Source organism: Citrus clementina, unplaced genomic scaffold (assembly GCF_000493195.1).
Source record: "Citrus clementina cultivar Clemenules unplaced genomic scaffold, Citrus_clementina_v1.0 scaffold_3, whole genome shotgun sequence".
NCBI lineage: Eukaryota > Viridiplantae > Streptophyta > Magnoliopsida > Sapindales > Rutaceae > Citrus > Citrus x clementina.
In genome coordinates this window covers 5,210,939-5,233,641 of record NW_006262339.1, presented here as the reverse complement: position 1 = coordinate 5,233,641, position 22,703 = coordinate 5,210,939, and the positions used below count along the sequence as shown (strand labels likewise).

The following is a 22,703-nucleotide window of genomic DNA, read 5'->3' as shown; positions in this document are numbered from 1 at the left end:
TATTTAAGTGCAATATTACTCTTTACACTGTCAACCGCTTCTTAGTCCTAATTCTTGAAGTCAAGGTTCAAGACTTCTTATGTGGTTATGGAATATATAGAGTATAGTACAGGAGGGAAGCCATGTCCCTATTAGACAAGGATTCTTTTTCAACTCCAGTTTGGCAGGTTAATCCCATAATAGCAATCTTTCTCTTTTACTTTGATTTGTTTTCTTAGATTAGATGAACTTTTGGTCATGATGTGAAGCCAACGTCTTTGACTTGATAAACTTTCTGTATAATCTCGATTGGTTGGAGCCATTTCAATCACTCACGGAATCGCTGAACTCAGGCTGTGTGATGGTTTAATCATCATGGCGGTAGCAGCCATTTATCGCCCTTGACTCAATAGTTTTGTCCAATTTCCTGGAAGAAGAATTTGAGAAAGAAAAATTTTACGTGTTTAATTTGTAAAACGAGGAAATTAACTCCGAAAAACGAACAAGATTTGGATGTTTCATGTTGACTTTTTAATCTGTTTGGTTTTTAATACAATTTACCACGTTAGTGAATAAAAGCACTACTTTCTTGAAAACATAAAAATACATTCATGTTAATAGTCTCCGAAAAGAAAAGTAAAGTTGAATCTTCCAGTTTCAAAGATGTTTGTTCAACATTATTCACCTCAAAGTTCTAACATGTGTGACTATAATAGCTTGAAACCGGATTAATAGGGTTCAAAATGGCTACATGCATACGTATAAAGGAATGGAAATCTTTCTCAATGGATTAGTTAAAATTATTACGCAAGTGATTGACTAACAACAGGAGATTTTATTCCATATCGATTCTTATAATAAATGTAAGCCCCTCCCTGCAATTGCAAGTTGCAACCAAACACTTTCAATGGATTCTTTAGCTCTCCCTTGTCTTATCTTGCTCTGTTTTCCACTGCTGCCATTTTTATCTGCTGCCACCACCATAAATTTGGGTTCGTCTCTATCCAGCACCAGTAGCAACTCCTCGTGGCTTTCACCTTCAGAGGATTTTGCTTTCGGATTTCGCCAACTCAACAGCAATTCGGACCTTTTCTTGCTTGCCATTTGGTTCAACAAAATACCTCAAAGAACCATCGTTTGGCATGCCAATGGAGACAACCCAGCTCCCGGAGGATCAACACTTGAACTTACGGCCACCGGCCTTCTGCTTAAAGATCCTGGAGGAAAAACAATATGGGATGGAAAGCCCGACAAAAAAGTATCAGACGCTGCTATGCTTGATACAGGTAATTTTGTGCTTAGAGCCTCCGGTAAAAATTCCAATTATGCTTGGCAGAGCTTTAAAAATCCGACAGACACCATCTTGCCTACCCAAATATTAGATTTGGATAGCGTGTTGATTTCCAGGCTTACAGAAACCAACTTCTCCAAAGGCAGGTTTGAGCTCCGTTTTTCAAATGGAAGCCTTAAGCTCATTTCTGTGGCCTGGCCAAGCCGATTCCAATACAAAATTTATTATACCAGTAATACTGGCAGCGCTAATTCTACTGGGTCTGGTCATCAGCTTGTTTTCAATGAATCAGCTGATATTTACATAGTGAAAGATAATGGTCAAATTGTCCAATTGCCTCAGTGGGCCAAACTAAGTCCCAGAGTAGATCATTATTTTCGAGCAACATTGGACTTTGATGGAGTTCTCGCAGAATATGCTCATCCAAAGAATTCTTCTACTAACCAAAGCTGGTTTCCTACACGAACCCTTCCGGATGACATGTGTAGAAGATTATTTAACGACATTGGGAGTGGCACTTGCGGCTTCAATAGCTATTGCTTACTTCAGAACGGGAGACCTTTTTGTGACTGCCCACCTGGGTATGTACTTGTGGATCCCAATAATAGGTTTAGGGGCTGCAAGCCGAATTTCTGGCAAGGCTGTGGTCCAGATGATGGATCAAGAAATGCACAAGAGTTGTATGAAATAAGGGAATTCAATAATGTAGACTGGCCTTTTGGAGATTATGAAAGGTTGGAACCTTATAATCAAACAGAGTGTGAAATATCTTGCTTGCATGATTGCTTGTGCGCTGTTGCCATATATGATGGTAATAGATGTTGGAAGAAGAAATTGCCACTCTCTAATGGGTGGTTACGGGACACCGGATTTTCAAAAGTTCTCTTCAAAGTAAGGAAAGGAAATTTCCCCGGTTATTCTGACAATTCCAGCAGTAAAAAGGAAAGAGGACCATTATTCTTATTAGGAGCTTTCCTGCTAGGAGGTTCTATATTCTGCAATGCCTTTCTGCTGCTAGCAATACTTATTTTTTTAAAGTGGCGCAGGAGAAAGTATGAAAATAATGTCCAAGATTCAAGCACTTCCGAAACAAATCTGCGATTATTTTCCTATAACGAACTTAAAGAAGCAACAGGCGGGTTCAAAGAAGAACTGGGCCGGGGTTCTTTTGGCATAGTTTACAAAGGAGTCCTCAAATCTGCTTCAGGAAAGGCTATAGCTGTCAAGAAACTGGACAGGTTAGCTCAAGAAAGGGAACGGGAATTCAAATCTGAAGTGAGTGCAATTGGGAGAACTCATCACAAGAATCTAGTCCAGTTACTTGGATTCTGTGATGAAGCTCTCAACCGGCTTTTAGTATACGAATTCATGGGCAATGGCACTTTGGCAAACTTAATATTTGCAATTCCAAAGCCTGACTGGAATCTCCGAGTTCGGATTTCACTGGAAATTGCAAGAGGGCTTGTGTACTTGCATGAAGAGTGCAATGTGCCCATCATTCACTGCGATATAAAGCCTCAAAACATACTTCTAGATAACTATTTCAGCGCAAAAATTTCTGACTTTGGATTATCCAAGTTGTTACTCTCTGATCAGTCTCGAACACATACCATGATCAGAGGAACTCGGGGATATGTGGCTCCAGAATGGTTCAAGAATGCACCTATCTCAGCCAAAGTGGATGTTTACAGTTTTGGTGTTATGTTACTGGAAATCATTTGCTGTAGGAGAAGCGTGGAGATGGAGGTTGAGGAAGAAGGAAGAGCAATATTGACTGATTGGGCCTATGATTGCTATGCTGAAGGAAGACTAGATGTTTTGGTAGACAGTGATGAACCTGCAATGGCTGACAGATCAAGGCTGCAAAAATGGTTGATGATAGCAATGTGGTGCATTCGAGAAGATCCATCGAAAAGGCCTACAATGAAGGTGGTCCTGCAAATGTTAGAAGGTCTTTTGGAAGTTCCTAATCCTCCATGCCCTTCTTCTTTCAGCATTGCAGTAACTGGAAGCTGAAGCTACTAGCGAGTCAATTTCACTGTTGCCTATTGGGGATTGTTGTTTATATTTATCACCTTCAAATACCGATGTAAACTGTAATTTGTTCTATTGTTATATAGAGTGAAATAGAAAGTTTCTTTCTTTCACCCTCTTCCATTTGATTCTTACAATGTGCCGCTCTCGTTTAATCAAAGAAAGAGGGTATCTAAGGAGCATGCCAATGTGTTTTTCTCAGCTTGGGCTTGGACGCGGGCTGGGTGTTGCCGAATGGAAGCCCGGTCTAATTTGTTCGAAGTGCATATAACAACATTTCTGTACTTACACCCATCGTGCGAATAAGGTGCCAGCCTGACTCAACTGCAAAATCTAGGTGTTTTAAAAGCATACACACCCACTGTTATTGATTTTTTTGGTCAATGTCCAACTCCCAATCATAAAAAGTCATCGGTGCTCCATCTAGTGTATACACTCTCCAGTAATTTTTTTAAAAAATGTGTAGTGTGTACCTCTCAAGTCGCAGCCAATACTCTGGAATGGTGAGTGGCGCTCAGTTACTTATAAAAGAATAGATACACAAAGTAAAATGTACACATTAAAAAAAATGTAATGGAAGAGGGTAATCAGACCTCCCCTTCGCAAAACGTCAATTTTCACTTGCTTTGCTGATAGAACCTTCGACCACACTTACATGTAAGCATTTCATTTTGCAGCAGATGAGGATAAATTCACAGCACAACTATTTCAAACATAACTGAGAATTTCCTTGATTTGTGAAGCGACAAATTAGCAAAATATGGACAAATTTTATTTCAACGTAAAATGATGAATAGCAAAAGTCGTGGACAGGGTTGGCAAATTAAGGGCTTGTGCTTGAGCTTTTACATTTTCAAGCCGATGTACAAGCCCACTAGATAAGAAGTGTAAGGACTGAGCTTGAGTTGGGCTTGAACTTTTACTTTTTTTAAAAAAATTATTATAAACTTGAAAAAAGTTAATAATAATCAAGTTATTATAATTAGGGATGGCAAAATTCGGGTTTGGGTCCGGGTTTGGCCTTTCCGGTTCCAGACCCAGATGACAATTCGTCTTACAGGACCCGGCTAAAAACCCGAATATTTTGAGTGCGGGTCCGGTACGAGTTAAACCCGAAAAAATTCGGGTTCTCGAATTCCGGGTTTTAAACCCGGATAATGTTTTTTGGAACCTAATTTCTCTCATTTGCTTTGAAAAATCCTTTATCAAACTTTTCTTACTGCAACCTGCAAGGAATAAACGATGAAGTAATGAACATTAAATAACTAAAGCCATATTATTATCAACAAGATCACTCAACCAAAGCTTCTCGAATTCACAATCTTAAAAGAGAATTTTTTTTTTCAAGATCCCATTTATAGCCTTTACTTGTTCTGCGATTGCCTTGTTCATACTCCCATCAAATCACAATCCAATACCCTTCCAATAATCAGAACCTAAAATGAATGAAATCATATTCTTGGGCCAACTTCTCGAAAATTTCGTTGATGAAACTGCTTGCTCGTGGCCTTGCTGGAGATTGCAATATCGAGATGGACCTGCTTCAGGATTGGTCTTCTTTGCCTGCTTCTTCTTTTTCTTGACTGTACTGCCTTCTTTGGTGATAACTATCGGCGATTTGCTTTGGGCTTTGGCGGTGAGGATGAGGAACAAAGCACGATTCACGGTGATTTGATGAGGAAATATTTGGTTGGCTTTGGCGGCGCGGTTGTGAAACTGAACTAGGGCAAGGTTGCTATTTTTTTTTTCAATTGTTTCTATTTATATTAAAAAATAATATAAAAATAAATACACTCGGGTTTGGGTTCCGGATTCTGGATTTTATTTTGTCCGGTGCGGGTTAAACCCGGCCCGGATTATTTGGGTTCATCCGGGTTCGGGTTAAATTGCCATCCCCAGTTATAATTAATAATAATGAATTAAAAATAAATATTTCAAAATAAAATAATAAATAAAGAAAATAAAAATTTAGAGATTTAATTTTTTAGTACTGAATTCTCTAATTCAAACACTCTTTTAACTAATTAACACTTAAAAGAGAGCTTGATATCATAATTTTAAGTTTTTTCCTTGTTCAAGCCCTCATATGCGAAGCTCACACCAAAACTCGTGGGAATGGGCCGGACGAGCCCAGGCTTAAGCTGGCCTAGGCTTTTTTGCCATCCCTAGTCGTGGATTACTCCAGTTCGATGACTAAATTTAAAATAATATTGTACTTACGTAATTGAGAATAGTTTGTGATAATTAAATTTACATTAATATTATACTTACGTAGTTGAGAATAGTTTGGGAATCATGTTCATGTCCAAACATTTGGACTTCATAATATATAATTGTCAAATTTCTCGTCACTTTTTTAGTTGCATTGGACCTCTACCCCTCACCAGTCCCCAGACTCATATTAAATGTATCTCCCTTGAACTTAAATTTGTGATCTCTTACATTCAATGCTAAGAGTTAAGTAAACTACGCTATCCTTTGAGAATAAATCTCACATCATTTAGAATACAATTATATGATCCCAATTATTGTCCAAAAAAAAAAAGTGCAATATTACTCGTTACGTTGTCAACCGCTCCTTAGTCCTAATCCTTGAAGTCAAGGTTCAAGACTTTTTATGGGGTTATAAAATGTATAGAGTACAGTACAGAAGTGGAGCCATGTCCCTAATTGACGAGGATTCTTTTTCAACTCCAGTTGGCGTCCCATAATAGCAGTCTTTCTCCTTCACTTTGATTTGTTTTGTCAGATTAGATGAACCAACGTTTTTGACTTGATAATCTTTCTATATAATCTCGATTGGTTGGAGTCCATTTCAATTACTCACGGAATCGCGTTGAACCCGGACTGTGTGATGATTTAATAATCATGGCGGTAGCAGCCAATTATCACCCTTGACCCGATAGTTTTATCCAGTAGTGGCTCGACCTCTAGGCAACTTAAGCGATTGTTTAGGACTCTGTTTTACATGAAGGTCCCATGAGATGATTATTTTGTATATAAAAAGAGAAAATGAATTCAAAAGTCATTATTATGCATTTAATTTATTATTATTTTGTAATTATCTTTTCCTAAATATACTACCAAATTCCTATAAAGTTTATTTAATGGGTACTTAGTAGTTTTAATTCCTACAAAACCAATAAATTAATAGTTTCAATTCTACAAATTCTCTATTTCATTATTAGAATTAATATGTTATAATTAAAAAGTTTTATGTTCATTTTAAACCTCTATAAAAGCCCCACATTTTATCATTTATGCATTAAAATTTTCCCCCAACAATCAAGACACGACATGTTCTTGGTGTTTGAGAGAAAGAAAAAAAGAGAGGAAAAAAAATCATGCTTTCTCTACTTTCCACTCAAGCAAAAAAAGAAAAAATCTAATAGTTTTCTCTATTCTCTATGGCTATTAGTCATTACTCAAATCCTCAAACAATTAATATAAGGATAAAGTTAATTCATGATTTCATCTCAAATTGTTGTTGTTGTTGTTGTTGTTGTTGTTGTTATTATTATTAATAAAAATAATATTAACAATAATTAATAATAACTAAAATAATAAAGTTAACTAAAATATTATTATTAAATTTTATTAAATTTATTATTTTGGTTATTATTAATTATTGTTATTATTATTGTTATTAATATTATCATTATTAACATTTATTATTATTATTATTAAATTTTATTAACTTTATTATTTTAGTTATTATTCATTATTGTTATTATTATTTTTATTAATAATATAATAATAATAATAACAACAACAACAATAATAATGATAATATTGTTAATAATGATAAATTAACTATTTTTACTAATTATTATTTTTATCATTATTTTTATTGTTAATAATGACAATATTAATAAAAATAATTAATAATAACTAAAATAATAAAGTTAATAAAATTTAATAATAATAATAATAATAATTATTAGTTAATAAAATTTAATAATAATAATAATTATTATTAATGACATTTAAAATAATAAAATTATTTGTGATTTGAACAAGGGTAATTTAGGAAATATGAAAAAATTATAAAGATAAAAAAGTAAATTTATGTTTCATTCCCATTCTTATAATTTCATTCCTAACCCCCCTATGGGAATGAGATTCTCATTCTTTATTCCTAAATTGTGTGAGACCCACACAATTTATTCTCATTCCCAAATTCAATTTTGTCAAGTAAACATAGCTTTGATTCCCATTCCTCCATTCACACTCCTTATTCCAAAAAGTAAACACACCATGAATTAGTTGTGTTATTTAGTTGTTCGTATTTCTTTTTAATATATTCTTTTATTCATCTACTATTTTTTTGTGTGCGCTTGTTTTATCCATTTTGTAATAAAACTATATAGAAAAATTTTAGAAAATAGAAGAATAGAAAAATTAGTTTAATCTAGAAAAAGAGTAATAAAAAATATGTAATTTGAGTTAAAAACAATAAGTGAACATGTTATATGAATTAAAATTTCATGGATTAGCAAAAGTAAAATAGAATTTTATTTAATAATTTTACATTAAAAAGTGTTTAAAGAATTGATTTTCAATAAATAATATATATTTTTTATCCTAAATTTTAAGAAGAACTAATTAAAACTATTTGCCTAAGGCCCTAAATATGGTTGAGTCGGCCCTGATTTTATCTAATTTCCAAGAAGAAGAATTTGAGAAAGAAAATTTTTACGTGTTTAATTTGTAAAATGAGGAAATTAACTATGAAAAACAAACAAGGTTTGGATGTTTCATGTTGACTTTTTAATCAGTTCGGTTTTTAATCAAATTTACCATGTTAGTGAATAAAAGCACTACTTTCTTGAAAACATAAAAATATATTAATGTTAATCGCTCTAAGGTAGAACATGTTTTCATAACCACACGAACAAAATTATAATAAGTCTTTTATATTTATTACTTTGCGTGTATAGTTGTTATTCACGCCATTCCATAGAGCGGCTCTAAGATAGTCATAGTCTAATGTTAATAGTCTCTAGAAAGAAAAGTTTGAATCTTCTAGATTCAAAAATGTTTGTTTTATATTATTCACGTCAAAGTTTCAAAGTTCTAACATGTGTGACTATAATAGTTTAAAACCGGATTAATAGGATTCAAAATGGCTATATATATATATATATATATATATATATATATATATATATATATATATATATATATATTTAAATTTTCAAATAAAGGAATGAAAGTCTTTCTCACTGGATTAGTTAAAATTATTACGCAAGTGAGTGACTAACAACAGAAGATTCTATTCCATGTCGATTCTTATAATAATTGTAAACCCTTCCCTGCGAGTGCGAGTCGCAATTAAAAACTTTCTATGGATTCTATGGCTCTCTCTTGTCTTATCTTGCTCTGTTTTCCACTGCTGCCATTTTTATCTGCTGCCAACAACATAACATTGGGTTCATCTCTCTCCAGCACCAATAAAAATTCTTCATGGCTTTCACCTTCACGGGATTTTGCTTTCGGATTTCGCCAACTCAACGACAATTCGGACCTCTTCTTGCTTGCCATTTGGTTCAACAAAATACCTCAAAGAACCATCGTTTGGCATGCCAATGGAGACAACCCAGCTCCCAGAGGATCAACTCTAGAACTTACTGCCACCGGCCTTCTACTTAAAGATCCTGGAGGCCAAGCAATATGGGATGGAAAGCCCGACAAAAATGTATCAGACGCTGCTATGCTTGATACAGGTAATTTTGTGCTTAGAGCCTCCGGTAACAATTCCGATTACGCTTGGCAGAGTTTTAAAAGTCCAACAGACACCATCTTGCCTACCCAAATATTAGATTTGGGTAGCGTGTTGGTTTCCAGGCTTACAGAAACCAACTTCTCCAAAGGCAGGTTTGAGCTCCATTTTTCAAATGGAAGCCTTGAGTTCATTCCTGTGGCCTGGCCAAGCCGATTCCAATACAAAAGTTATTATACCAGTAATACTTACAGCTCTAATTCTTCTGAGTCTGGTCATCAGCTGGTTTTCAATGAATCAGCTGAAATTTACATAGTGAAAAATGATGGTCAAATTGTTCAATTGCCTCTGTGGTCGAAACTAATTCCTAGAACAGATCATTATTTTCGAGCAACATTGGAATTTGATGGAGTTCTCGCAGAATATGCTCATCCAAAGAATTCTTCTACTAACCAAAGCTGGTTTCCTACACGAACCCTTCCGGATGCCATGTGTAGAAGATTAATTAAAGAAATTGGGAGTGGCACTTGCGGCTTCAATAGCTATTGCTCACTTCGGAATGGGAGACCTTTTTGTGACTGCCCACCTGGGCATGTACTTGTGGATCCTAATTACAGATATAGGGGCTGCAAGCCGAATTTCTGGCAAGGCTGTGGTCCAGATGATGGATCAATAAATGCACAAGAGTTGTATGAAATAAGGGAATTCAATAATGTGGAGTGGCCTTTGGGAGATTATGAAAGGTTGGAACCTTCTAATCAAACAGAGTGTGAAACATCTTGCTTGCAGGATTGCTTGTGTGCTGTTGCCATATATGATGGTAATAGCTGTAGGAAGAAGAAATTGCCACTCTCTAATGGGTGGTTACGGGACACCGGATTTTCAAAAGTTCTTTTCAAAGTGAGGAAAGGAGATTTTCCTGGTTTTTCTGACAATTCCGGTAGTAAAAAGGGAAGAGGACCATTATTCTTATTAGGAGCTTTCCTGCTAGGCGGTTCAATATTGTGCAATGCCTTTCTGCTGCTAGCAATACTTATTTTCTTTAAGTGGCGCAGGAGAAAGTATGAAAATAATGTCCAAGATTCAACCACTTCCGAAACAAATCTGCGTTTCTTTTCCTATGACGAACTTAAAGACGCAACAGATGGGTTCAAAGAAGAACTGGGCAGGGGTTCTTTTGGCATAGTTTACAAAGGAGTCCTCAAAACTGCTTCAGGAACTGCTATAGCTGTCAAGAAACTGGACAGGTTAGCTCAAGAAAGGGAAAGGGAATTCAAATCTGAAGTGAGTGCGATTGGGAGAACTCATCACAAGCATCTAGTCCAGTTACTTGGATTCTGTGATGAAGCTCTCAACCGGCTTTTAGTATACGAATTCATGGGCAATGGCACTCTGGCAAACTTAATATTTGCAATTCCAAAACCTGACTGGAATCTCCGAATTCGGATTTCCCTGGAAATTGCAAGAGGGCTTGCGTACTTGCATGAAGAGTGCAATGTGCCCATCATTCACTGTGATATAAAGCCTCAAAACATACTTCTGGATCACTTTTTCAGCGCAAAGATTTCTGACTTTGGATTATCCAAGTTGTTATTCTCTGATCAGTCTCGAACACATACCATGATCAGAGGAACTCGAGGATATGTGGCTCCAGAATGGTTCAAGAATGTACCTGTCTCAGCCAAAGTGGATGTTTACAGTTTTGGTGTTATGTTACTGGAAATCATTTGCTGTCGGAGAAGTGTGGAGATGGAGTTGGAGGAAGAAAGCAGAGCAATATTGACAGATTGGGCTTATGACTGCTATGTTGAAGGAAGACTAGATGTTTTGATAGACAGTGATGAAGCTGCAATGGCTGACAGATCAAGGCTGCATAAATGGTTGATGATAGCAATGTGGTGTATTCAAGAAGATCCATCAAAAAGGCCTACAATGAAGGTGGTCTTGCAAATGTTAGAAGGTCTGTTGGATGTTCCTAATCCCCCAGGCCCTTCTTCTTTCAGCATTGCAGGTACCGGAAGTTGAAGCTACCAGCGAGTCAATTTCCCTGTTACCTATTAGGGATTGTCACTTATAGTTATCACCTTCAAATACCTATGTAAACTGTGATTTGTTCTATAGTTGTTTAGGGTGAAACAGAAAGTTTCTTTCTTTCACCCTCTTCCATTTGATTCTGACAATGTGCCGCTCTCTTTTAATCACGAAAGAGGGTATCTGCACAGGAAATATTCAAAGAAGTTTTCCTTTACTCAACGTCAATTTTCACTTTAACAACAAATCATCCTCTTATAGTCAATAGCTAACAATTTCATTTGTGTTATTAGTGGATAAAGTCCCTGCACAATAATTTCAAATTTCCCTTAATAAGTCAAACGCACAAACTCCTTTATTAGAGAATACAGAATGTGTGCACACTTACATCAACAGATAAATCACGAATGGCAAAGGGTCATAGATTCGATTTAAACTCAAGAACTTGCCACGTTAATCATTTAATGGAAATCATTCTCTTTCTTCTGAATCAATTACTGAAGATTAGATAAAGACATACGCCTTTGACGTACTATTTCAACAATTTGGAGTCCATTTTAATTCATCAGCGAATCATGTTAAACAAATGCTAAGATAACTACCCTTATTAAATTATTAAACAAAACACTAATTACAGAATTCCAAAACATTAAAAACAAGTCATTTTCTTTCTTCGGATTCAATTAATGAAGATTAGATAAAAACATACGTCTTCAAAGTACTATTTCAGCAACCATTTTAATTAATCACCGAATCACGCAAAGCTAATGCTAAGATAATTTGATAAACAAAACAGTAATTACAGAATTCCAAACAACATAGCTGAGATGGCAATTTTGTAACTAACTTTGGCGCAGTTGGCTGCCACATCAGTTGTTCTTGTAACTATATTTTAACCACACACATATTTACATAATAGGTTTCTAGTAAAACTTTGCCGCGTTATTATTAGGATTTTGGTTCGACGGAAGCTAGATGTAAACTCTCTTTCTCAACCCATTTTCACTTTTCAGTAAACTCACTAGTTCTACTTATTTTCAACTGAAAACACATTACCTTTAATATAGGATAGATATAAATATGTTAACTAATACTTTTATATTTAAATTGATGACGCAAATTCTAGTTCTTAAATCAGTTATGTTTATGCTAAAATTTCGGCTTCAAAGAACGAAAGTATAGTTGTAATATGATACCATACTCGTAATTGTAGCTCTCAATAATCCTCAAATGCTTAAGTCAGATATCAGAAAAACAGAGTCTTTAAAGTAAATTTTAGATAATAAAATAAAGTAAAAAATACTCCTAGTCGGTTTGGACAAAATATGTTATAGCAAAGAGAAAAAATTATCTTCTCTCTTATCTCATTTTTTTGGGTAATTTGTGGGCGCTATATTGGGCGTGATTTTTCTTGCTCCTTCATTCTTAGAGAAGTGGTGCGAGTTTTAATTTGAATTTAATATTTGTCAATGCCCCACCGAAAAGGGCAGAAGAGAAAAAGAAGAAAGAAACAAAAGAGAAAGAAGAACAAGAAGAAAGAGGGAAGAAAAAAGAGATGCCGGGCCGAAGAAGGAAAAGATAAGAAAAATTAATAAATTAATAAAATAATAATAATAATTAAATATTAAATGAACAATAGCCAATTTTGGCTGTAAAAGGAGGCGTTCACCTCATTTGCATTCGTCCCAATTTTCAGTTTTTCTTCTTCATTTTCATTTAGAGAGTGTTTTAAAAAAATTAGTGATTTGAGAGTTTGGATGTATTGGGGTTTTGGGAAGTGAGCTAAAATACTACAATATTTGTAACTCATTTTCACTAATAAAATATTTTACTTCTGTCTGGACGTAGGCTAAAAGCCGAACCACGTAATTTCTGGTGTTCTTATGTGATTCTGTGTTTTATTATTTTTCAATTTCACTTTAGTTGCTTGTCTGCTACACCCATCAATTTACCAACAATATTGAGCTTAGCTTTGTGCAAGTCTTGGATGCTCTTGGGATACTGCTTTTTTCCATTCAATCACACATGTACTTCAAACAGTCATAATAATAGGCTGTCCATGTGGAAAGAAGTAAATGGATGAGACGCCATACTCCAAGAATGCAAAAAACCTTCTTACTTTGTTTAATATTATGGTTGGTAGTTATTAGACAAAAAAATAACATGTATTATATCTTAATTATGCACTTATGGATGTGCATGAAAAAAAATTATAAAATCTCAGCTTAGCATTGGATCTAAAATTTATTAGTTTTAGTTGTGGTTTAAGAGTTTATTAGAAAATGAGTTTGGGAAATTTGATGCTCTGTTTGGGCTGCAGCAGGGAACAATCAAAATAGCCTCATAGGAGTAGCTCAAAGCAATAAGCCAGCATACTTTGTGGATCTTTTGTGAAAGAAATAGAAATGGAGTTGTTTGGTTGCTGAGAAAATTTCTCAAAGAATGTTCTAGATTTCTTCTTTTTATTGCTTAAAACAAAATGTTACAATTACATTCAATTTATACTCACTGGTTGGGCATCATTATTGTAACTAATTCACAACTAGCTAAGATGATTAACATGAGCTAAGTTCCAGCTAAGTGTACACAATGAATTGAAGCAGACTTCAACAACTTATGCTGAGCAGGCAGCTAAGTTGTCACTTTGCTTACTATCATCTAACGTCGCAGACTTGTTAATCTTTCTCAGCTTTAGCTTTTCCTTCTTCTTCTCTGTACTGTGAGCTTCTTTTAACATTTTGCATTATCTTTGATGACAAGCACAGTTTTCTTTGAGAGGTAGCCGAAGATAAAACAATGTGTAATTAAAAATCTACCTTCAAGGCACGTTGTAATTGATTAGTTAAAATTAAAACATGCGAATGATAAAAAAAGTTAATAGATGAAATTTTAACATTAGGTGAACAACCGCGGGGGGGGGGGGACCAGACTTCGTGATGATGATGATGATGTCGGTCCATAGATTCGACGACGGACGTCTGCAGGAGAGAACTAAGATGACATGTTATATAAACAATAAAAGTAAAGACGATAGTCGTCTACATTTCAATAAAGAAAGGACAACTTTTCGAGACAAAATTGGTGAAATTATGAAGGCCGCCGATTCCTCTGCCTTGTGTATCTGGTATTATATTTACCCATTACCAAATTAAGAAGCTTGTTTTAATTGATGGATGTGAAGTTATTCTTTCTGTCAAGGTGCCGGGCAACATGGCGGTTTCGAGAAGTAGGTTCAGTTCATAAGCCATACAAGTGATTTCGGTTTTGTAAAATGATGATTTTAGTCATCAGAGCATCTGATGAAAGAGTTTTTTGGCTGCTGGCCACTTGTGCTATTGCGAAAGCATCAAAGAATATATATATATATATATATATATATTCTACAAACAAAACTTGACAATATTTTCAGGGAGGAGTTGTATCATCGATGCTCAATAGTTTATTCCTCCGAATTCCTGCTCCGAATATAGCCTTGTTCAAGGTGCTTCATCTAGACAACTTTAAACTAGTAAGATTGTAGTTGCATCTAAAACATTATTAGGATGCGCATTAAATATGCATCAAAACTAGCTTTTGTTGTTCTTCTTTTTTCTTCTGTGGGTGTGGGAGGGGGGGGGGGCGCTCTGAAGAAAAGTTTATTGCAAAAAAAAATAAAATAATCTGATTCTATAAACTTGTAAATGAATCTTGGTCCGTAATCAATCTGGTTTCCTCACTAAAAAATCAAGAGGCCATAAATCCAATCAGTTTTGGATCCTCTCCTAATCTTTAATAAGAGATTTTGATACGGGGTAATTAAATAATTCTATGGATAAGATTAGATCTACTCTTAACTTTCTTAAATAATCAGGAAAACATACCATTTTTGCCTAACTAAAATTCTAAACTCACCATTTTGGGCTAATTAAAATTCTAAACTAACAAAAAAGTAAACTGCCGTTAATTTTTTTTTCCTCTAATCGTTCTTTTTTTCTCTTTTTCCTTTTCTTCAGTCGTTATTTTTACTTTTCTTTTGGATTCTCCTCTAAACTCTTTGAGTGAAAGATTTTGTAATTATATGTTTGGTAAATGAGAAAATTAAAGAGAAAGTGAAAGAAAGTTATGGAGAGAAAGAGAGTAGAAGAATCTGGAACTTGTATCCATTCCAATCAAGAGTTACTAAATGATTACAGCTCTCATATTTATATACAATCAGAAATGCTTAACTGAAGTTTGTTATATCTGTCATACATGCTCACTCAGTTCGTTAGCTTCATTGCTGAGCTGGATAACTAATTTGTTCCACTTAAGCAAGAGCAGCAACGACATTTATCTGATGTCCTCATCAACACCATATTATCATACTCCGTAACATCCCCTCTCAAGCTGAACTATCCTGGATGGGCATTCAGCTTGCTACGAAGGTAGTGAAATTAGCCAAAAGTTAATGCCTTAGTAAGAACATCTGCAGTTTGGTCTTCACTAGGAATGAATTGAACATCAATTTATTTAGTTGTTACCTTATCCCTGATGAAGTGAATATCAAGTTCAACATGCTTAGTTTTAGCATGATAAACTGGATCGTAAGCTAATGCTATAGTAATCTGATCATCACACAACATTATAGGAGCTGTCGCTAGATTAATATGTAACTCACTAAGTAAAGACTGAATCCAAGTAACTTTAGCTGTAGCTTGAGCCAAAGCTCTGTATTCAGCTCCAGTACTTGACCTTGAGACAACTGATTGTTTCTTAGAAGACCAAGAAACCAAGTTTGGACCAAGATAGATAGCATAGCCAGCGATCATCTTTGTCACACGCCCAATCTGAATCACTGAAACAATTCATCTGCAGGGTGCCTCAGTGATAAAAATGTAAGCCAAAATCAATTGTTCCCTTCAAATATCTTAGAAGCCTCTTACAAGCCTCCCAATGTTCTGCTGTTGGTGAAGCTAAAAAATTTACTAAGCTTATTAACATAAGATGCTATCTCTGGTCTAGTGAGAGTAACATACTGTCATTTTGCGCCGAGAGTGCAAAGAGCATGCCGATGTGTTTTTCTGAGCTTGGCCTTGGACGCGGGCTGGGTTTTGCCGAACGAAGCTCAGGATAAACTGTTCAAAGTGCATACAACATTCCTGTTACACCCATCGTGCGAATAAGGTACCACCCTGACTTAACTGCAAAATCTAGGTGTTTTAAAAGCATACACACCAACTGTTATTGATTTTTTTGGTCAATGTCCAACTCTCAATCATAAAAAGTCATCGGTGCTCCATCTAGTGTATACACTCTTCAATAATTTTTTTTCAAATGTGTAGTGTGTACCTCTCAAGTCGCAGCCAATACTCTGGAATGGTGAGTAGTGCTCAGTTACTTATAAAAGAATAGATACACAAAGTAAAATGTACACATGAAAAAAAAAATGTAATGGTAGAGAGTAATCAGACTTCTCCTTTGCCAAACATCAATTTTCACTTGCTTTGCTGATAGATCATTCGACTATACTTACATGTAAGCATTTCATTTGCAGCAGATGATGATAAATTCACAGCACAACTATTTCAAACATAACCGAGAATTTCCTTGATATATGAAGGGAGAAATTAGCAAAATATGGACAAATTTTATTTCAACAGGTAAAATGATGAATAGCAAAAGTCGTGGATAGGGTTGACAAATTAAGGGCTTGGGCTGAACTTTTTTAAGCCCATGTCTATGCCCGTTAGATAAGAAGTGTAAGGATTGGGCCTGGTCTGGACTTGAACTTTTACTTATTTTTTTCAAAATTTTTTTAAATTGTTGTAAATTTGAAAAGAGTTAATAATAATCAAGTTGTTATAATTAATAATAATGAATTAAAAAATATTTCAAAATAATATAATAAATAAAGGAAATAAAAAATTTATAGATTTAATTTTTTAATATTGAATTCTCTAATTCAAACACTCTGTTAATTAATTAATACTTAAAAGAGAGTTTAATATTATAATTTTAAGTTTTTTTATTCATTATTGATATATAAATTAGGAATTTAAGCTTGCTTTTTATAATTTTCTATTATTTTTTAAATTTAAATTTATTATTCTAATTTATAAATTTATTTATTTTTTAAATAGAGAGTTTGGGCTTGACTCGGGTTTTTTTTTTTTAACCCTTGTCTATGCCCTCATGTGCGAAGCTTGCACCAAAGCCAGTGAGAATGGGCCAGGCCGGCCCAAACTTGGGCTGGCCCAGGCTTTTTTGCCATCCGTAGTTGTGAATTATTCCAGTTCGATGACTAAATTTAAAATAATATTATACTTACAAAATTGAGAATAATTTGTGATCATTAAATTTACATTAATATTATACTTACATAGTTGAGAATAGTTTGGGAATCATGTTCATGTCCAAACATTTGGACTTCATAATATATAATTGTCAAATTTCTCGTCACATTTTCAGTTGCATTGTACCTCTACCCTCACAAGTCCCTAACTCATATTAAATATATCTTCCTTAAACTTAACTTTGTGATCTCTTGCATTCAATGCTAAGAGTTAAGTCAACTAGGCTATCCTTTGAGAATAAATCTCACATAATTTAGAATAAATTGTATAATCCCAATTATTTAAGTGCAATAATACTCTTTAGGGCAAAAAGCTCGTTTAATCACTATATTTTAATATTAGTATCCGTTTAGTTCTTATATTTTAAAAATAACTCAAAGCATCCATACTATTAAATTATTGACACCCTTGCCATTACCTTTTGTTCCTTTTGACTTATTTTTATAATATTACCCTATTACAATAACATTTCTTTTTTTAGACATTATTAAAAGAAAAAAAATAAATTACCAGTTTAACACCAAAAATAAAATAAAAATAATATATATATATATTAATTTTTATGGAACACTTTGCTGAGGATTTAAAATATTAAATTTTCTAAAAAAATGATAATTTAATTTTTTAAAATATTATTATTTTTGGATACACATGAGCTTCCACAAAAATTAATATATATCTTTTTGGTTTTTATTTTATTTTTGGGTTTAGTTTGATAATCTAATTTTTTATTAATATCCAAAAAAAATTATTGTAAAAGTGTAATATTGTAAAAGTAAGGTAAAAAGAATAAAAAATAATAGCACGAGTGTCAATATTTAACAACATAAATGTTTTGAGATGTTCTTAAAAATATAAGAACTAAATGGATACTAACCTCAAAATATATAAACTAAACAAACTTTTATACCCTTACTTTTTACATTGTCAACCGCTCCTTAGTCCTTGTAAAGTCAAGGTTCAAGACTTTTTATGGGGTTATGGAATATATAGAGTACAGTATAGAAGTGGCACCATGTCCCTAATTGACGAGGATTCTTTTTCAACTCCAGTTGGCGTCCCATAATAGCAGTCTTTCTCCATCACTTTGTTTTATTTTGTCAGATTAGATGAACTTTTGGTCGTGATGTGCAGCCAACGACTTTTGACTTGATAATCTTTCCGTATAATCTCGATTGGTTGGAGTCCATTTCAATTACTCACGGAATCACGCTGAACTCGGGCTGTGTGATGATTTAATAATCATGGCGGTAGCAGCCATTTATCACCCTTGACCCGATAGTTTTATCCAATTTCCTGGAAGAAGACTTCGAGAAAGAAAAATTTTATGTGTTTAATTTGTAAAACGAGGAAATTAACTCCGAAAAACGAACAAGGTTTAGATGTTTCATGTTGACATTTTAATCAGTTCGGTTTTTAATCAAATTTACCACGTTAGTGAATAAAAGTATTAATTTCTTGAAAACATAAAAATATATTAATGTTAATCTTTAAGATAGAACATCAATTCATAACTATAGGAACAAAATTATAATAAGTTTATTATTATTTATTATTCTGCGTGTATAATTGTTATTCATGCCATACCATAGAGCGGCTCTAAAATAACCATAGTCTAATGTTAATAGTCTCCGAAAAGAAAAGTTTGAATCTTCTAGATTAAAAAATGTTTGTTTAATATTATTCACGTTAAAGTTTCAAAGTTCTAACATGTGAGTATAATATATATATATATATATATATATATGTTTAAATTTTCAAATAAAGGAATGAAAGTCTTTCTCACTGGATTAGTTAAAATTATTAAGCAAGTGATTGACTAAAAACAGAAGATTCTATTCCATGTCGATTCTTATAATAATTGTAAGCCCTTCCCCGCAATTGCAAGTCGCAATTAAAAATTTTCTATGGATTCTTTGGCTCTCTCTTGTCTTATCTTGCTTTCTCTTCCACTGCTACCATTTTTATCCGCTGCCAACATACCTTTGGGTTCAACTCTATCAAGCACCAGCAACAACTCTTCATGGATTTCACCTTCAAGGGATTTTGCTTTCGGATTTCGCCAACTAAACAACAGTTCGGATCTTTTCTTGCTTGCCATTTGGTTCAACAAAATACCTGAAAGAACCATCATTTGGCATGCCAATGAAGACAACCACCCAGTCCTAGCTCCCAGAGGATCAACACTTGAACTTACTGCCACCGGTCTTCTGCTTAAAGATCCTGGAGGCCAAGCAATATGGGATGAAAAGCCCAACAAAATTGTATCAGATGCTGCCATGCTTGATACAGGTAATTTTGTGCTTATAGCCTCCGGTAACCATTCCGATTATGCTTGGCAGAGTTTTAAAAGTCCAACAGACACCATCTTGCCTACCCAAATATTGGATTTGGGTAGCGTGTTGGTTTCTAGGCTTACAGAAACCAACTTGTCCAAAGGCAGGTTTGAGCTCCATTTTTCAAATGGAAGCCTTGAGTTCATTCCTGTGGCCTGGCCAAGCCGATTCCAATACAAAAGTTATTATACCAGTAATACTTCCAGCGCTAATTCTTCTGAGTCTGGTCATCAGCTGGTATTCAATGAATCAGCTGATATTTACATAGTGAAAAATAATGGTCAAATTGTCCAATTGCCTTTGTGGGCCCAACTAAGTCCTAGAGCAGATCATTATTTTCGAGCAACATTGGACTTTGATGGAGTTTTCGCAGAATATGCTCATTCAAAGAATTCTTCTACTAACCAAGGCTGGTTTCCTACACGAACCCTTCCGGATTCCATGTGTACAAGATTAGCTACTGACATTGGGAGTGGCATTTGCGGCTTCAATAGCTATTGCTCACTTCAGAATGGGAGACCTTTTTGTGACTGCCCACCTGGGTATGTACTTGTGGATCCTAATAACAGATTCAGGGGCTGCAAGCCGAATTTCTGGCAAGGCTTTGGTCCAGATGATGGATCAAGAAATGCACAAGAGTTGTATGAAATAAGGGAATTCAATAATGTGGACTGGCCTTTAGGAGATTATGAAAGGTTGGAACCTTCTAATCAAACAGAGTGTGAAATATCTTGCTTGCAGGATTGCTCGTGTGCTGTTGCCATATATGATGGTAATAGATGTTGGAAGAAGAAATTGCCACTCTCTAATGGGTGGTTACGGGACACCGAATTTTCAAAAGTTCTTTTCAAAGTGAGGAAAGGAGATTTTCCTGCTTTTTCTGACAATTCCGGTAGTAAAAAGGAAAGAGGACCATTATTCTTATTAGGAGCTTTCCTGCTAGGCGGTTCTATATTGTGCAATGCCTTTCTGCTGCTAGCAATACTCATTTTCTTCAAGTGGCGCAGGAGAAAGTATGAAAATAATGTCCAAGATTCAACCACTTCCGCAACAAATCTGCGTTTCTTTTCCTATGACGAACTTAAAGACGCAACAGATGGGTTCAAGGAAGAACTGGGCAGGGGTTCTTTTGGCATAGTTTACAAAGGAGTCCTCAAAACTGCTTCAGGAAATGCTATAGCTGTCAAGAAACTGGACAGGTTAGCTCAAGAAAGGGAAAGGGAATTCAAATCTGAAGTGAGTGCAATTGGGAGAACTCATCACAAGAATCTAGTCCAGTTACTTGGATTCTGTGATGAAGCTCTCAACCGGCTTTTAGTATACGAATTCATGGGCAATGGCACTCTGGCAAACTTAATATTTGCAATTCCAAAACCTGACTGGAATCTCCGAGTTCGGATTTCCCTGGAAATTGCAAGAGGGCTTGTGTACTTGCATGAAGGGTGCAATGTGCCCATCATCCACTGTGATATAAAGCCTCAAAACATACTTCTGGATCACTATTTCAGCCCAAAAATTTCTGACTTTGGATTATCCAAGTTGTTACTCTCTGATCACTCTCGAACACATACCATGATCAGAGGAACTCGAGGATATGTGGCTCCAGAATGGTTGAAGAATGCACCTGTCTCAGCTAAAGTGGATGTTTACAGTTTTGGTGTTATGTTACTGGAAATCATTTGCTGTCGGAGAAGTGTGGAGATGGAGTTGGAGGAAGAAAGCAGAGCAATATTGACAGATTGGGCTTATGACTGCTATGTTGAAGGAAGACTAGATGCTTTGATAGACAGTGATGAAGCTGCAATGGCTGACAGATCAAGGCTGCATAAATGGCTGATGATAGCAATGTGGTGCATCCAAGAAGATCCATCAAAAAGGCCTACAATGAAGGTGGTCATGCAAATGTTAGAAGGTCTATTGGAAGTTCCTAATCCTCCATGGTCTTCTTCTTTCAGCATTGCAGTTACTGAAAGCTGAAGCTGCTAGCGAGTCAATTTCACTGTTACCTATTAGGGATTGTTATTCATATTTATCAACTTCAAATACCTACGTAAACTGCAATTTGTTCTATTGTTATTTAGTGTGAAATAGAAAGTTTCTTTCTTTCACCCTGGAACAACTTTCTGAAAAAAATTTAGTTCCTTTTAATTATCAAATTTTCAATAAGATTTTTTTTCCATGTTTATCTCCCAACTAACATATTAAGAAGAGTCTTCGGTGCTCTAATGTTTACACCCTCTTTCATTTGATTCTTACCACGTGCCGCTCTCATCTAATAAAAAAAGAGGGTATCTACACTGGAAATATTCAAGAATTTTTCCTTTACCCAACCTCAATTTTCACTTAAACAATAAATCACCCTCTTATAGTTGATAGCTAACAATTTCATTTGCATCATCAGTGGACGAAGTCCCTGCACAACAATTTCAAATTTCCCTGAATAGGTCAAAGGAGGAAATTAATAGCCAAAACAGAAACTCCTTTATTAGAGAACACAGAATCTGGACTCACTTATATCAACAGATAAATCATGAATGGCGAAGGGTCGTAGAGTTAAACTCAAGAACATGCCAAGTTAATCATTTAATGGGAATGATTCTCCTTCTTCTGATTCAATTAATGAAGATTAGATAAAGACATACGTCTTTGACGTACTATTTCAACAATTTGGAGTCAATTTTAATTAATCACCGAATCATGCAGAGCTAATGCTAAGATAATTTGATAAACAAAGCTGTAATTACAGAATTCCAAACAACATAGCTGAGCTGGCAATTTTGTAACTAACTTTGGCGCAGTTGGCTGCCACATCAGCTGTTCTTGTAACTGTATTTTAACCGCACACATATATATCAGGTTCTTAGTAAAACTTTGTCGCGTTAGTACTAGGATTTTGGTTTCGACGGAAGCTAGATGTAAGCTCTCTTTCTGAACCCATTGTCACTAATTCTACTTATTTTCAACTGAAAACACATTAGTTTTAATATAGGGTAGATATA

General features: G+C 34.8%; 3 protein-coding genes across 3 annotated transcripts; all 3 read left to right on the top strand.

Annotated features, from left to right (window-relative positions):
• The first annotated feature begins 606 nt into the window (after positions 1 to 606).
• Positions 607 to 3,371, top strand: LOC18049964 (G-type lectin S-receptor-like serine/threonine-protein kinase LECRK3). The gene has a single exon (XM_006440167.2). The coding sequence runs from the start codon at positions 887 to 889 to the stop codon at positions 3,284 to 3,286; it is 2,400 nt and encodes a 799-aa protein (XP_006440230.2). The 5' UTR covers positions 607 to 886; the 3' UTR covers positions 3,287 to 3,371.
• A 5,280-nt stretch (positions 3,372 to 8,651) lies between these two features.
• LOC18049963 (G-type lectin S-receptor-like serine/threonine-protein kinase LECRK4) lies at positions 8,652 to 11,051 on the top strand. Its single transcript, XM_024189372.1, has one exon. The coding sequence runs from the start codon at positions 8,652 to 8,654 to the stop codon at positions 11,049 to 11,051; it is 2,400 nt and encodes a 799-aa protein (XP_024045140.1).
• An 8,224-nt stretch (positions 11,052 to 19,275) lies between these two features.
• LOC18049962 (G-type lectin S-receptor-like serine/threonine-protein kinase LECRK3) lies at positions 19,276 to 21,681 on the top strand. Its single transcript, XM_006440165.1, has one exon. It carries the CDS (start codon positions 19,276 to 19,278, stop codon positions 21,679 to 21,681), a length of 2,406 nt encoding a protein of 801 aa, XP_006440228.1.
• The last annotated feature ends 1,022 nt before the right edge of the window (positions 21,682 to 22,703 follow it).